The sequence below is a fragment of the Octopus bimaculoides genome, chromosome 2, assembly GCF_046866305.1.
Source record: "Octopus bimaculoides isolate indiv1 chromosome 2, ASM4686630v1, whole genome shotgun sequence".
NCBI classification, from domain to species: Eukaryota; Metazoa; Mollusca; class Cephalopoda; order Octopoda; family Octopodidae; genus Octopus; species Octopus bimaculoides.
The window spans coordinates 63,834,214-63,851,889 of record NC_142929.1 but is presented as its reverse complement, the minus strand read 5'-3'; the positions used below and the strand labels follow the sequence as shown (position 1 = coordinate 63,851,889).

Genomic DNA, 17,676 nt, shown 5'->3' with positions numbered 1-17,676 from the left:
ATATAAATTGAAAAGCATATATGATACATAATCTATCTATCTATCTATCTATCTATCTATCTATCTATCTATCTATCTATCTATCTATCTATCTATCTATCTATCTATCTGTTCTATATTTAAGAGATGAGGAATTATGTACATTATTTACATTATTTACCTTTGACGGATATTTGTCCTCGTCTTGCGTGTTATTAACACAACGTTTCGGCTGATATACCCTCCAGTCTTCCTCAGGTGTCTTGGGGAAAATTTCGAACCTGGGTTCTCATTTCTAAGGTATTTTTTCGATGTTATTGTTGTTATTATTATTATTATTATTATTATTATTATTATTATTATTATTATTATTATTATTGTTATTATTATTACTCAGGTCACTGCCTGGAATCGAACTCGGAATCTTGGGGTTAGTAGCCCGCGCTCTTAACCACTTCCAGGCAGTGACCTGAGTAATGATGATAATAATAATAATAATAATAATAATAATAATAATAATAATAATAATAATAATAATAATAATAACATCGAAAAAATACCTTAAGAATGAGAACCCAGGTTCGAAATTTTCTCCAAGTCACCTGAGGAAGGCTGGAGGGTATATCAGCCGAAACGTTGTTTTAACAACAAACAAGATGAGGACAAATATCTGTCAATTGTAAATAATGTAAATAATGTATCTATCTATCTCTCATTAACTGCACACATACACACACACACACACATACACACACACACATACACACACACGCACATTACTTTTCGTTATCTTCCACATGTTACTTCTGCTTGCCCGCTACTCTTTAGTTTGCTAAAACATTCACACGCAAATATACACCTCTCTTACATCTTTCTTCCTCGCACAGTTCGTTTTTCTTTCAAAGAAGACCATTTTTATTCCACTTGACATTTTCATTGTTTTCTGCACCACATCCCTTATTTATGGATTTTCACCTCTCTACCCAAATTATTTTACCTCCTTCATGTAATATACCAGTGTCTTAGACACCTCATAGCACTATCTGTACACTCTACATAATCTTTGAACATTTTATTGTTCTGCTATATTTTTATGATGTTGTCTTTTCTCATCAAAGATTTCAAGCCTTGCTTTCCTCATTTTTGAAATTTTCACTCATAGAAAAATATTTTTCCACTCTTACATAATTTTTTATATACTTACACACACATGAATCACACCTTACACCTTTCTCTTGTCATACCATCTGTTCCATAAATATCTTTATCCACACACGAACACATACGTTCAGACATTCTCACTTTTTCATAAACGCACCTTCATACTATCTATCCAACAATTTCATACATACACCAACACCCTCTCACCACTAACAAACACCCCTCTATCCCCACATTTGCATACGTTTATACACATACACCACTTTAACACAGCTACCAGTCTCCGTTTTTCCCGTTTCCAGACATGGATGCATTCTCATACTTATAGCTAAGCAGCCATCCCTTCTTTCCTCCTTAACTTCCTCTACAGAACAACATTTGTAGCTGGTTTCTCACCTTCACTTTCCGGGAATATGTAATATTCAGAGGAAAGAGATGGCGAAAGGAGAAAAATTTTCTTATTTGACAGCTGTGTCAAATTAGATCAACAGTGCTATTTTATGTAAAGAAATATTTTATTGTGAGAATTGTTTTTTGTTTTTGTTTTTGTTTTTTTAATTGAAGAAATGTCAATATTAAGTGTAAAAGCATGCGTCAGATGTGATGCGCAGTTGGATATAATGTCTTATTATTAAGTGTAAAAATTGTCCTGTTCCCATCAGCGTGAGGTGAAACAAGTGTGTGCGTGAGAGAATATCTAGCTTAGTTACAGATATGCGATGTATCTATTGAAACTGAGACAGGTGTATGTCGAATGTGTTCTTTTTAAACTTCTCACATTAATTCTAATATCAAATGAGGAATTGTGGATCAAGTTAATATTGTAACCAAATATATTAACTGGAAATTTTCTATTCTGTTATAAAAATTATACTCAGTCAGACACTTTCAACCAATCTCACCCTCTTTTCTACTACAGAACAATTGCCCCTACCTAGCTCATATTTTATTATATATGTCTACTTATAAATTAAAATTTAATAGAGTTACTTCTCGCGCTTTTTTCCAAGTACATCGTAGAAATTCCCCGGTAATCACTTCTGGGCCTGTTCACGTTTGAATTGAACCCAAGTCCCTGCTCCTTACTGCTTGCACGAACTTCAGTGTGCTAACGCATTCATAACGCCTGGTGCGTCCCTTCTAGCTGGCCCCCGTCTTCGTCAGCTGCTCACGTCATGTCTTACAGATTTCACAGTGTTAACAGGGCATTGATAATCAATCCTGATGTTAGTATTTTCATACCCAAGCGCAGATCATCATGATGCAGATAACGCTTTTCCAATTTTCACGTGACTTCTAATCTTCCATATCAGCTAAGTATATCAGCCATATCAACTAAAACTTTAAGCCTTATCTCACACGTAACACCGTTAACTGTTCACCAATAAATCAAGCTATTCCTGCAAAAAGGAGCCAAAAATTGTCAAATTTAACCCGAACATCCTGTAACCATCACGTTCTCTTTTGGGCTGCAACTTTGTGTTATGAACTAAAGAAAATCAGTTTAACTTGGTGTCCAACTCGTACGTCTCTTTCTAATTTCTTATTTGAACGTTGCCTGAAATTTGCACGTGGTGCAAATCTTTCTGTAATAACCGAGTGAATTATCTTTTCATAAATACAAAACATATAACACACATGCACGTAAAATATATATGCGTGTGTGTGTATGTGTGTGTGAGAGAGAGAGAGAGAAAGAGTGAGAAAGAGAGAGAGCAAGAGTGAGAAAGAGAGAGAGAGAAAGAGTGAGAGAGAGAGATCAGTGTATTTATTAGCATGGATGTATGTTTGTGTATTTTGGTATTTAAAAACATAAAACAGACTGCGAAACAGCTGGAATGTGATTGTCATTATATTTACTGGAAGTAAATTTTTCTCACTCCAATGCCATCTAGTTATTTATGTCTTGTGTTAAATTGTGATTGTCCATTATAGCTCTTTAATTCTGTGCTTGCTGAATAGTTTCCATCAGTGAATCAGTATATTATAGTTCTCTATGTTTGCTTATATAGTCAAATCATCAGAAGTGATTTGCACTCATTTCGCCTCAGTTGTCCTTTATTTGTAGTTCGTAACAAAATATTCTGGTATGATTATGATTATTATTCATAAACGTTTGATTCCATTTCTGTCTCTTCTAGTGGAATGCCCTTTTCAAAGAATCTTTCGAAAAGATTCATTTTCCATAACATTAACAACAATATAGTTACATTTATGTGTGAAGTAATTGGTGTTAAATCGATAACAAGATGGAAAAAGTAGTATTTGATTATTACATTAACAATTATTTATGTTGGTATCATAGAAATGCATTCTAAGTAAAAGAAATCTGTCGCTCAGCTTTCAAAGCTCAAAAGACAAAATTTTGTTTTCATTGGGTTCAATAATACCATCTGAACATTGAGTCATCTTTGAATAGCGGACCAAACACGTTTCTCTGTTTAACACAACCACTTAAACTTGGATGTGTTTATTTTGTTTAGGTCTCTTGGAAAAGCCATAAATATGACACATCTCTACTTGTTACCCAATAACACACCTTTTTCTCATTCTTTCTTTGTTTAGCTTTTTGAGAAAATCATGCAGACTGACCTAGGTACACGGAACAGTTGTGAGATGAAAATGTCTATAAAATAAAGACTAAAATAATAATACCAGTTCATACTATTTGAAAAACTTTAAAGCTTTATAACTATATGATGAATCAGCTTACATTTAAGATATGAGTAAATTTCATTATAAATGAAATACCAGCGAAGAAGAGGGAACAATTATGTTCATCATCAACAGCAGCAGAATCACCACCAGCAACAACACAACCATCACTAGTATAACCATTAACAACACCGCTAAAAGCGTTGTCATAGTCGTAATCATCATCATTATCGTCATCATCATCATCATCATCATAATTATTATCATTTATCTAACACAAGATTATCATCATCTTTAGTCCTCGTTAATATTTCTGAAGCGTTTAAAACCTTTAAATTCTAACTAGCATTATCATTTCAGTAACCTTAATTATTTTACATCTTTAACTCCACAAATTAACGTAGTTTTGTGAGTCTAGATCATGTCAAGTGCTTATTATGTTGTGTGCATTTTATTGTTCACATTTAAATGTATTGTTCGTTCTAATCTAGATTGTTCACTTCTATATTCTTCTTGAAAAGGTTAATTTCCAATATTGTGATAAACTGCCATATTGAAATGTTTTTATTGGTTTTCTCATTGCCCTTGCTTTTATTGCAGTGTATTGTGGGCATGTACTTTTACGCAGCTCTTTGTCGCCACGGTTAACGCAAAATAAAAGGAAGTAAAGATTAATTGCTAATATTTTTATTGCTGCTATATATGTTTGTGGTATCCTGCATACAATGAGCAGCTTCTCGGCTCTTAATCAAGAGCAGTTTTTTGTTTTGTTTTCTTGTATGTATGTATATGAGGTATATGAAGTAATTGAAAGTTAATGTACCTATCTGTGTAGCAAATATTTCTCCATTTTCTCGGGAGCTTAATATGCAGAATATATTATGATTTAGGGTAACCAATATAGATTACGTTAGCTTTCTTTGTGTATTGTGGATACCAGTAATTATCCGTCATTATTTAAAAATATCTCAGACTCATGATATTGAAGAGAAAAATATAAAAATGACATTTGTAATCGACTTAGTCGCCATATCGCGGGTTTTGCAGAATTGTTTATTTCTATGGTTACTGCCTATTATCCACGAGGATTTCACTTTCCAGATATGTGTTCATTAGTATTCGAAATCGATTAGAACACCATAAGACGTGTTCATGTTCAATACTTTCCACGATTCATTGAAATTTCATTTTTAATAGAATTGATCTGAACTTTTTAACTATTACAATATTTGAGAAGAATCTCGAGGACTTAACTAACGCTATGAGTAGTCTGAATGGAAAGTTGAACTCAATTTACAATCAAGTACTGGAGGAGTTGATATATTCGACAATATTTGCACTTATGACCTATTATTTCGAGTAGAACATTTTTGAACATATCTAGAATTACCAACTATAAAAAGAAATACTTCGATTTCGCATTTGTCTTTATGCACATAACTGGATTGATTAATTTGAATTAATCCCGTGAATATGTAATCAAATGATTTCAGTATACTTTAGATTGATTGCTTTAAAACTACTACTATGACAATTGTTCCGGGAATATTGATTCACTCAGAATTGCCGCATCCGAGCAATTTACAAGATGGTTTAGGCTGAACTTCTTGAGAATATGCAGTAAATAAATTTGAACTCAGAAGGTAATAACGGACGAAATGCCACTAGGCATTTTGCCCAGCATGCAAGCGATTCTGCATGCTCCCTACTTTAAAAAAATGTAGGTTCCAGGGAATAATATTGATAATATTGCTGTAAATTATGTAGAGAATTTCTGCTGATGTATGCTAATCAAACTGTTGTTAAAGATATTTTACTAGAGTTTGAGAAGGCGTTTGAACAGGTCTTACACATTTCTACGTCACAAAAAATGTAACTTTCGTTGTACGTGCAAAACTGAATTATTTTAAATGTATATGATAAAAAGACAAAGAACTCATGAAAATAACTTTAAATAATAATTTTTCTTTATCTTTCCAGTTGTGTACCAACATGGGGTAGCGAAATTCAGGGATCGCGGACATGTTAACCAAAGTCGTTGAGGTGGGAGATTTTCGATAAACACCCACCAGGAAAATTTCACGATGCCTTTTCCCTGTTTAAAACCTCGTCGGTCTTCCAAGGTCTTCCCCGCACCGAACGCCAATCTCGATGTAGATTTGGTGGAAGTTCGCAAAGGTCGGGTTTTGCGAATACAACATATCAATCCACGTATGCGCAATAAACAACTTCCGCAAGCAAAACAGATCAAGAATTCGTCACTTCCGCCTGTAGAACTTCGTGTGCCACGTGTCAATTTCTACGGCAACAAATGTATCGTTGCCGATCCTAATGCAAACCAAAACAACGTTCGGAATGGATTCAGCAAGATGTCTGCTTCCTCAAATGCTCCAGGGGCTCAACACAAAAGACATATCCCATATGATGGTATGTATTTACAAATTTGACTATTTTTTTACGTGTCTTTAATGACTCATGCAATTTTTACATATATAACTTAGAAGAATACTAACATGAGTGATAATGTATTCTTTTACTATCAATGCATCTAAGGATAATGCTTCTTGAACATAGAGACACGTAATGATTTTATAATTCCTCAGTTTTCTGATTAGCAGCAAAACATGAAGTACTCGATGTGTACTTACTCTTCATATCTTGGAAATGTTTGGGAAATCAGTAAAAGCTAAAAGGATGTTTGTACAAACTGTTTTTCTCTCTGGTCGACATATACAGGGGTTAGATAAACTAATGGACACTCAGTTTTTTATTCAATTATTTTTCCCTTCGCAATATCACAAATTCAGAACTTTTCTAGTCTGTATATATGCGTTCATGATATAGTCCACCGTTTTTTTTTTTTTTCGCTTTTTGCAGTTATTTAAATTTAGATAACTTAAAATGCATGACTCTTCTGTTTTCCAAAGAGAACAAATTGTTGGAACGTGAATGTCGAGCTTGAATATTATGCAGTAAATTCTCTGGATTCAGCAAAGAAAGAATACGGCAGAGGCTTTTAATGACCCTCAGATAAAAGAGCTTCTGAATGTTTCATGAATGTAATTGACAAACCCGATATTTGGCATGTAGTTTTTTTGTTTTTTTTGTTCAAGTTCTCAAAAACTTTTTTAACAGATATTATGCAGACATGTGTTCTAAATTAGTGGAAGACCTGCTTTCCAATTTTGGTTATTTTAACTGTAGCATGAGCATCAAGCTCTATTATCTCTATAATCAACCAGATTGCTATCCAGAAAAACATGATGATTTTAGTTAAAAGCGAGAAATGGATTCCAACCGGTGTATAAAGCAATGAAAGAGAAGTAGAAATACAAGGGAAAGCGCGGTGCACACTCGAGGAGATATTATGACAGGAAACTTCACTGCTAGAGTTCTGATAAACCTCACTCTAGAAAGATGTATGAACGAAGGTATACAAGAATATTGTATACCTTTTATACTAATTTTTTTTTTAGTTACAATCACAGTAGATCTTACTGCAATGCACTCAAATTCAGTAGATGGGATAAACTGGTTTAGTTATATGTGGTTGATTTATTTTTTTACCTTTAATTAATTATAGCCAACAGAGGAAAATGAATGACACTTTTGGAATCAGTGCTCCAAATGTATATGAAAATAAGTTTAACCCCTAAGGTACCAAAATGAAAGATACTTCTAATTTTCGTGCACCACTTAATACATTATATATAAAAGGACATGATGTATTTCCAAGATCTTTGGTTGAAAAATGTGCCTTTAATACATTTAAGAATAGACCTAACTTTCAACGCAGTCGAATTTTCTTTCATCATTGTCATTTATTTCTTGTTCAACACTCTATATGTGTCCTCTAATAATCTATTATCTGTTATCTTTTTAAAGAGTTTTAAAACTATATTCTAACGAAGAATACTAATTAAATAAAACACCTAGCAGCTAAATGTGAAAACTTTTAGTTTATACTTCGATAATTTGATTAAACACTATACTGAATATTCTTTTCTATGCTAGGCACAAGGTCCGCAATTTTGGGGTAGGGGTCCAGTCGATTAGATCAACCCCAGTACGCAACTGGTACTTAATTTATCGACCCAGAAAGGATGAAAGGCAAGGTCGGCCTCGGCGGAATTTGAACTTAGAACGTAACGACAGACGAAATACCGCAGAGCATTTCACTCGGCGTGCTAACGTTTCTGCCAACTCACTGCTTTATAGGAATCCTCAATTTGTTTACACGTGAGATCCCCTCTGATAAACTAGCGTTTAATTAGGTTTAGTTTCGAAACTATAATGGTTATATTTGTTTAATCAGTGACTAATTAAATAGAAAGAGAAAGATGTAAAAAAAAAAATTAAATTTTGTGTGAGGGAGAGAGAAAGAGTAAGAGAGAGAGAGTGAGTGAGATAAAGATAAAAGAGAGAGGAAACGATAGAAAAGAAATGTTATTCTTCATTGGAAATTATAAACAACTTGATTATTGCAATATATTATCAAATTAATCGTCCATCCTTAACTTCAATATTTTTTTTTCTTTAAGGCAAGGCGAGGTCGAATGTACTTTTCTCTGGATTATCCAAAGACCAAAAGAGAATGCTTTTCAAAATGGGTATACGTTCAGCCTCGGCCTTGAAGAATATCGTTCTGTTCTTTTTTCATGGCGTCGGTGGAAGTTCCGATATTTGGCAGACACAAATCAGTTATTTCTCCAGCCTCGGTTTCGAAATTGTGGCTCCTGATCTAATCGGTCATGGTATGAGTGAAATTCCATTAAAAAAGAGAGCTTACCATTTCCGAGAGATTTTGGCCGATGTCCTTGCAATTTTTGACAGATATTGCAAAAAGAAAAATTTAATCATCGGACATTCATATGGGTAAGTACAGACTGTTTCAAATATTTGGCGACAATATGTTGAAAGCATAAAAAAGCAATATGATAATTTTGGAAAGTTTTTAATGCTCATCGATACAAAACATTTTAAACAACATTCCAGAGCATCTAATAAGCTTTTTATTCTAATATATTAGATATGTATTTTTCACTCATAATGTAATGTTTTATACAAGGACTACTTAGTCTAATTTCGTTTAATTTTTCAGGAAGAAATACAGTAAAAATTGTTCTCTTTCTCAAGTAATATATTTTTAAATTTAATATTCTATTTTAAATTACTTAGAGGAAAAGAGACAGAGACCACGATCTTTAGGGAATTTACTATATTTGCGATATTACCGTTACATATTTTATATCTTTTAGAATGTATCAGAATAACATTGCCAAGCATTAGAAGATATAAAGGAAGCATTTCACATATCGTTATTTTGAGAATATTATATTTATATAACCACTTCAATATTCACAGCATTGCTGCACTCAAGAATTTATGTATGTGTACTTGTCTTAAATAATCGAACCATTTGGGTATAATATAAACATACAATGAATTATTGGACTACTGCCTGTCATCTGCAATTTACGGTGTCTTTTAGTGACTCGGACATTCAAGTTTCAAGAGTTGATAACAATTGTTTCATTAACAAGGAGTAGATAATTTAATTGACGTGTTATTTCACGTCTTAAGTACATTGCTCAAGAAACGCTAACTTCGATAGCTTATTATCCTACGCATTGGTGACATTAACCTTTCATCCGCTTAACATTTCTGAAACCGGAGATAAATGTGATCTGTGGATCATTGCGATTTGAAAACAGATTACCATAGCTAAGCTAATTATCATTATGTCAATCATGTATCACGGAAGGCCAGGAAAATAACGATAAATTATTACGTTACTCCTTATTTACACTCGTGCTTGACAGTTGTACCCTGAGAGAGAGAGGGAGAGAGGGGGAGAGAGAGAAGAGGGACAGAGAGAGAGAGAGAAGAGGGAGAGAGAAGAGAGAGAGAGAAGAGAGAGAGAAGAGAGAGAGAGAAGAGAGACAAAGAAAGAGAACTTGCGTTTTAACAAAGGGGAGTTAATATATTTAACAAGCAATATATTAATACATATTAATTTGTCTGCTTATAAACAAAAAAAGCATCAAGCAACTCTGATGAAAAAATAGAATTATAGCATCTGCGTGTGACGATTATTGTGTGAAACTAAGGTGTTCACAGAATGAATATTAAAAGTATTTATTTATCATCTTATATAACGCATGTTTACACCAAATTACAGATCATATCTAACTCTTTAATTTAATTTTAGAAAGAAATGATAATTCACTTTCTGATAGATATATAGTGGCCTAGTTATATTAAATGCATATATGTATAATTATATTATTACATATAATTACATAAAGAAATACATTCTCTACTGGCATAAATGAACATACACACATGCGCAGAAATACACGCTCACATATACGCATGCAAGCGTTAATATGCATATGCATATATGTGTGTATATGTATATATACATAAGTGTATGTGTGTATGGAAGTATATTATGTTTACATATATAAATTGCTAGAGTGAGATAGAAAGAGAGAAAATAGAAAGAATGGGGGAAAAGACAGACAGACAGGCAGACAGATTGAAGTACAAAACTAATAACTAAAATAACTTGAATTGCCAGATATATTTGCGCTCAAGAAATGAATATAGAAACGTCTGACAAGTTTCGAACTTCAGCATTTCATCAGAAAGCGGGAAAATGAGAATAAAGAACTACATGTTCAGGCGCATGCGTAAGTTTGTTGAGGAAGAATTTAAGCATGAATGTGTTGCAGAAATAGGAAGAGGAATAAGTAAAAAACGATATAAAACATGTAAGTTCGAGGTAAATTTGTAAGCAAAAAAACAGAATACTCGGTGTAAATCGATGACAATCTGTGTGATTTTCTAAAAGCAGGCAAGAATACAAGATTATAAGGTTAGAATACAATGTGTGAAATAAAAAAGAAAGGATTAACTGGACAATAACGAGATAGGATATAGGCAGCCGTGATTGCTCCGAATCAATAGCTATCGTTCTGCATAAGCCTCATAAGTCTAGGCTAGAAATTGTTTGCATAACTGTGCAGTGTTGGTCATGCCAATAACTAAACCGATTTGTAGCCAACTCACTCTCATCCCTTGGCTACTGAAAGCTCTATGGTTTAACCCCAGAGGAATAATATTCACAGTTATGTATAAAATGTACTTATCAACTATAGGCGCACCCGCTTTACACACACACACACACACACACACACACACACACACACACACACACACACACACAGATATATATATATATATATATATATATATATATATATATATATATATATATATATATATATATATGTATATATATACGGATGTGTGTGATTGTGTATAGAAGAACATATTACTCAAAGAAATTCCAACTTTGATTTTCACGTTTTATTTATAATCTTATGATGATATAACTAGAAAAGCACCGGGAGAGCGCAGACCTCCGCCGAGTAGCTCATCATCAACACTGTCACTGCTTTCACCACAATCACCGTCAAAACTACGATCACCACAATCAGTTTCTTTACACAGTTGAAAATCCATTATCCGATGCTCATGGGACCGAGATTGTTGCAGATTTTTTATTTTTCTAATTTCGGAGTGCTTTATTAAGAAAGAAAAAATTGCATCTACAAAACGGAACATTTAGAGGTCTAAACCAGGTCTAAACACAATAGCTTATAGACATATTCTGAATGTAGTTCTATATAAATCTTTAATAATTTTTTTAATAATTATGACCATCAGAAATGGTAAGATATCAGCCTCTACCCACGTTGTCATGTTTTGATTAAAAGGTTACAGCATACATTAAATTACTTAGATAAGTTTCGGCGGAAGTTGACTCAGGCCATGCCTAATTTAATAGCACCACCTGGAAGAGATACACAGTCACTTCTGGGGAATCGTAGCCCATTCAAGCAGAGAGTTATTGTTTTCACAGGTGTGGGTATGGGTGGTGTATCTGGTATTTGTTGAGGGTAATCGTCTAAGGATCGTTTGAATGCTGTGAAGTCACTTTCCTCCTTTATGTGTGTCTGGCACGATGTTGAAGAGAGCGGGCGAATTGAGGTGAAATAGTGTTGTGATACGACATAAACATTTCTATAGTGGACGGATGGCACGGGGGCTAAGCCTCGGACAAATTTTAAAGATGGGCAATGTTGGTGGAATATTTTCCACATCATACAGATGATATAGAGCTCACAGTGACGGTGGAGGGAGCAAAGCCTGAGCTTTTGAGCCGATCCCAATAGTCAAGGTTTGTCATGTCATCCTCCGCAGACTTCCACCAAGCAGTTTAATATATTTGCATAGGCTCCAGAATGCCAAGTTTTACAAACCGTATTCAGACCAATCAGTGTATCGCTTTACTAAATTACCTAAGTTGGTTGGTGTTTGGTTTAGGCGTCACGGTTTGTTGACAATGTCAAGAGACCTGTATTTTGACTTTAGCCGAAACAGTAATCGTTTGGTTATTTTTAGAAATGCTGTAAGTAACATTTCCCATGGATTTTTACATTTCAATTATCATCATCACCATTATCATCACTTTTATTATTGTTGTTGGTGGTGGTACGGGTCGTTGTGATAATAGAACTAAATAAGATTATTTTTATTGACTTTTCTCTTGATTTAGCTGGTATTTTCCTGCTATCGTCATCATGGGCACCTTTAGTATTGTTGTTGCTGTTAGTGGTAGTGGTCCTAGCATTAGAAATAGTATCTCTTAGTATTAGTATTATTGTTTATTTAGTTTGGGTTGGAATTTATTAATAAAGTCCTTTTCTCTGATTTTTCTCAAAAAGTACTTATCAGCTGGGCTTTCTCAATGTTACAGTTATAGTCATTTATTGTCATTGACAATCGAAGGTTCTAGAAACTTGTCGAAAATGGAATATGATCACGTCAAAATATATAGGTAATTTTATAATCAATGGCGAAATGTAATATCTTCTGAGATAAGATACAATAATAACCGAACGACACATGTTTAAATGTGTTGATGTATGACAGCAGATAATGTTGTTCAAGAACAATTAAAAGATCACCTATTGTAAGAATATCAAATATATTTTTCATAAGAAACTGAATAGCCAAACATCAGAGAACTTTCATATATTTCCAAAACCAAATGACTACACACTTGAAAGACAAAGCTTTCATCATCAACCAAATTCAAAGCTCTAGTGTCGGACGTTATTTTTTGCACACTCACACTAAATCCTCTCAACTAAAATTATTTCAGTGACATTATCATCCGCATTACAAATTTTAAAAACGAAAATAACGTATTTAACGTATTATTAGCTTTCTATCATTTTGATTTAAGAGATAACGAAGAGGCTATATATAAAATTTGATGAAATATATTCTGCGAATATTTCTCTCCAGTCGGCTATAGAGCTTTGCTTCTTATTTAGTGGCTAATTTAAAAAGAAATTGGAAGATTATTGCGAATCTAGACTCAAGATAATTCGTATGAAGTATAGAACTTTCTTAGTTAAGAGAGAGATAGAGAGAAAGAGAAAGAGAATCCTTGACAAAATAAAAGTCAAAATTAAAAATGCTTGGACTGAAGTTAGCCTTACACAGAGGAAAAATCGAACAGGAGAATCTATTAGAAGGAAAGAAAGATTAAATAGAGAAAAGTGAAAACGAAGGCTCCAAATAACAGTTAAAGATTTAGCCAGAGGCTTGAGTGGTGGGTTCAATATTTGTTTACAAATCATTTGTGGAACCGTTTCATAAGTAGCAAAATCAAGAGGTAAGGACTTCTAGGTAATTCCTCCAATCACTGAAAGAAATAACTAAAACTAGTCGGAAGATGTCATGCTAACGACCTAACGTTGTAACAACAGGGTCTTAATATGACTTCAAGAACATTTATCAAATACACTCGTAGGTGTATTTTTCATACCTAACGTAGTACTACAAATGCCTGATATTATAAAGCTGTTGATGGGGAAGCCATATTTTATTTTACACCAGAAATTCGGGCTTCTGGCTATCAGCCGGAAGCAGACCCAAAATCTGAGGTTATCCTGAAACCTCAACAAAATTGCTTTAGACTAAAAACCAAGCGAGACAAGCGTTGAACATCCTAAATAGGAAGCAAAAGTTAAGGCTTCTATAGTTATCCAAACGGAGTACGATGAGATGAACAATTTCTAAGTCCATTTGCCCAGAACCTGAGATCATTACTCACAATGTACAATGGATTACGAATACAAAATGGATACCACAATCATACGAGTATGTCATCTTTCTGTTAATTTACAATAAGGTTAGCATAATGTGTACCAACATGCATAGATTCAAGTGTATTTAAACTCTGCAATATATATACGAATATATACGAATATAACTCTGCAATATATATACGAATATAACCAACCTGCTTAGGACAATAAATAATATACAGAACCTAAACATTTTAAGGGTGAATATATTAGCGAATGAATTATTCCAGTTATATTCATTATCTTTACTTTCCTACTTTACCACAGCAGAAAAGAGATGATCAGTCAAAATAAGAATTGAAACTTTAATGAGAAAGAGAATATATAGATACGTGCCAACGTACTCTCATATATTTGCCTCTCGAGAGATACGTTAAACAATGGATACAAATAAAGAAAGCCGAAAGTTTATGAAGTCCTTATGCATTTTCATTCTTAACTTGCTTGAAATTATTTGTAATATTTTATGTAATATTTCTAATTATCTCTTTTAGATGTGCTTTCACCACGGTACTGGCTCGTGAACGAGCCAGGCGTGTCTGGAGGCTTATCATGATAAGTGGTGGTGGACCGATTCCTCTAGCACCAGAAATTGGGATTTTTGCTCTGCCTTTATGGATTGTTTCCTGTATCCGACCATGCTTGGACCAGGTCTTTGAAAAGTGAGTCCAAATCTTTCAAAATTATTTTTAATTATCTTTTTTTTTAAATATACTATTCACCTCTTTATTTAACCTCTTATTTATATGACACAGAATGTCGATTAAAGATTCAATAGAAACGTAAAGTAGACGTAAATATAATAACTTATTTTACACTTTTGTCAGTTATAAAACACTTTTTTAAAAAATTGATTCCCTTTCATATGAATTTTCTTGTTCCCTAATTTTCTACAATATATGCTTATCAGAGCCTTTATACCTACCAATTTAGCTGAATTCTAGTTCGTATAAATAATACCTATTACTATGTGGACAGAAGATGGCATTTCTTTATCTCATAAATGTATACGAATCTAGAACACTAGTCAGATATATCTCAATGTTATATTTGCCTTATTTCAGTCACTAGTTTAAGGATATGCTGGGACAGGTCCTTAAAGGGTTTTAGTCGAACGAATTGACCCCAGTATCTATATGTTAAGCCTCGTACTTATTTTATCTTCGTTAAAATAAAAAGATATACTTTACTTTTCATAAAATCTTCAATCTTTCGTTAAATATTCTTGAGAGCGCATGTAATTTAACTATTAAGTCTATCCTTGTTCAAGTTAATAATCTCATTGTGTACAGAAGAGGGTATTCTTCTTCCGAGTGGGACTTCAGAAAATAGTTAAGAGAAGTTATGGTATAATAATTTTGTTTACTTTTCAGCTCGAAGCTAAGATTTATCTTTATTTAAAATGGTACACCTTACATTTCTTACATTCATACATGCATACACACATACAAACTCACGCTTACATACACACAGCACACACACACACAAACACAAACACACACACAACACACATACACGCACACACACTCATATATATGCATGTATGTATATCTACGCGAATTTGTATATGCAAAAACTACGTATATATGTTATCGTGGCTATGTGGTTATATGTGGTATTGCTTTGGCAATGCATACAGTAAAATTGGAACGATGCAGAAATGTGGCTATAAGTGTTTGTATGTATCTATGCATGGATGCATATGTGCATATATATACACGGTCTTGTGTATGTGTACATATTAATGTGGCTACATATGCGTGTATGTGTGTGTTGTGTATATGTGTGTGTGTGTGTGTGTAATGAGTGAGTTTTGTTTTAATTTTCTCCAGCGCACTGCCAAATTGTTTTATCCGATAACTAGTTTCGAAGGGCAGTGAACCGCAATTTGTCACTTTATAATTTGATATTTTAGTCTTGAATTCCCCTTTTCAAAATAACAGGTTTCATGGCCTAAGCCAACAACGTGTTAAACATAGAAACACTGTAGCTCGCCAGATAATTTTCAGACGCATCATTAACGTCAGTTATACACAGATAGAAAGAACAGAAATATCGACTTATTGGCAGAGGCATACATACTTGCATACACACAAACATACGTACTTACATACATACAAACATGCATACATACTTTGTCAAATAGCCATGGTGGAAACTGTATAAAGAAGACAAAGAGAAGTGAACAAACAAATAGTAAAATAGATGGAACAGTGGGGAGGCAATGATAGAGATAAAAGCAAATTCTGCAATAAAAGTGGATACACAGTTCGTTCGATGAAATAAAATTAGTCACAAAACAAGCAATAACATATTAATTATACATAAAAATTGTTGTTTAAATAACTATCGTCTTTGTTTGGATTTTAAAACAATAGGATGTTCGACACAAACCAATAATTTTATTCTCTTTCATTCTTCAATGCTAGAAAGTTATTTCAGGGGTTCAAAATATGAGGTAAATTATTAATAATAGACATAGCCATAACAAGTGTATGTAATGCATTACAGAAGCGAGCTGAAAAGCTAAGTAATTACACCAGTTTATCTTTTGAATGAAGTAACTTAAAGAATCTGTTCATTGTCCCATTTATAATTGGTCTACACAACTATTTTTGTCATGTGTTATATAGGTAATCTTCATTCATTACCTATAAGATGCATCCCAGAAAATGATTATATGTACTTGTATATTTACTTTACCCACCGAGCAAGTGCCATTGTACATTACAGCAGTACAGCTACTCACTAATGATGGCGACTGTCAAAACTTTCCAAATGATTAGTGATCAATATATATTAGAGCCCCACCGAAAAAAAATTCGTTACCAAACCTCTCCATTATGTATCGCAGAAGGTGGAGTTTGTCGTGTACGAACTCTTTGGAATTATGCATATTCACGCTTCACTAACCAGTCCACTGATAACAAGCGCCAGTTTTGATCCAAATTTTCAATTCTCCTCCGGGTCAAAATTGTCCGCATCATCTGCCCTTTCAGCGTTCTTTCTAGGCAGCTTTACTCCATAACGGCTAACAGCACTAGAAATTCTTACATTCAGCTCCCAATGGTGCTAGACGTCTACCATAGGATTGTCAAGGCAGGTATATAATCGTGTGACTCGAAAAATTACCTGCCAAACTGGATGATTTTTTTCCCGCGCAACAGCTCATCGCCTCCTGAATCTCATCTGCTGTTATTAACTTTTCAAAGACTCCCGTGCTTTTTCCCGAGATTTGCAGTAGACTTTTTGCAACGTGTTTTAATGCACGAGCCCTAGCTTTGATATTTTTGATATTGCAGCAGTAGAGTTTTGAATCAAAATATAGTCAAAAACCATTCTCGTAGCTTGCACGTTGGTCGCAGTACCTTCATTAATCGCTTCTTCTTGATTGCTAACAATATCACTTCCAGTATAATCCTCTCTTTCGATAATTTTTTGCTAATTGCTATAGATTTTGTTGTAATCATCATCTTCAGTGCACTGCGAGACTAGTTATGAACGATTGCCCTCGATTATTTCAATCATTAATCCAGTCCCTGCTGTGTTTGTGTACAGGTAAAGATGCGTCCAGCTTCCAGTAACTGGATCCCTGTCTACTGGTCATACCATTTTCGACTCTGCATGTCACAAATTTGCTGTCTGTGTAGCC

General features: G+C 33.8%; 1 protein-coding gene across 4 annotated transcripts in view; it reads left to right on the top strand.

The window, feature by feature from the left end:
- Positions 1 to 17,676, top strand: part of LOC128251080 (uncharacterized) — a 334,287-nt gene that overhangs the window by 283,838 nt on the left and 32,773 nt on the right. For all 4 annotated transcript variants that reach the window (XM_052977429.2, XM_052977434.2, XM_052977438.2 and 1 more), the window contains 3 exons: positions 5,776 to 6,222; positions 8,337 to 8,670; positions 14,519 to 14,686. In XM_052977429.2, the coding sequence (XP_052833389.2) occupies positions 5,880 to 6,222; positions 8,337 to 8,670; positions 14,519 to 14,686 (845 nt within the window). In that variant the 5' untranslated portion in view covers positions 5,776 to 5,879. The remainder of the gene's footprint in view (positions 1 to 5,775; positions 6,223 to 8,336; positions 8,671 to 14,518; positions 14,687 to 17,676) is intronic.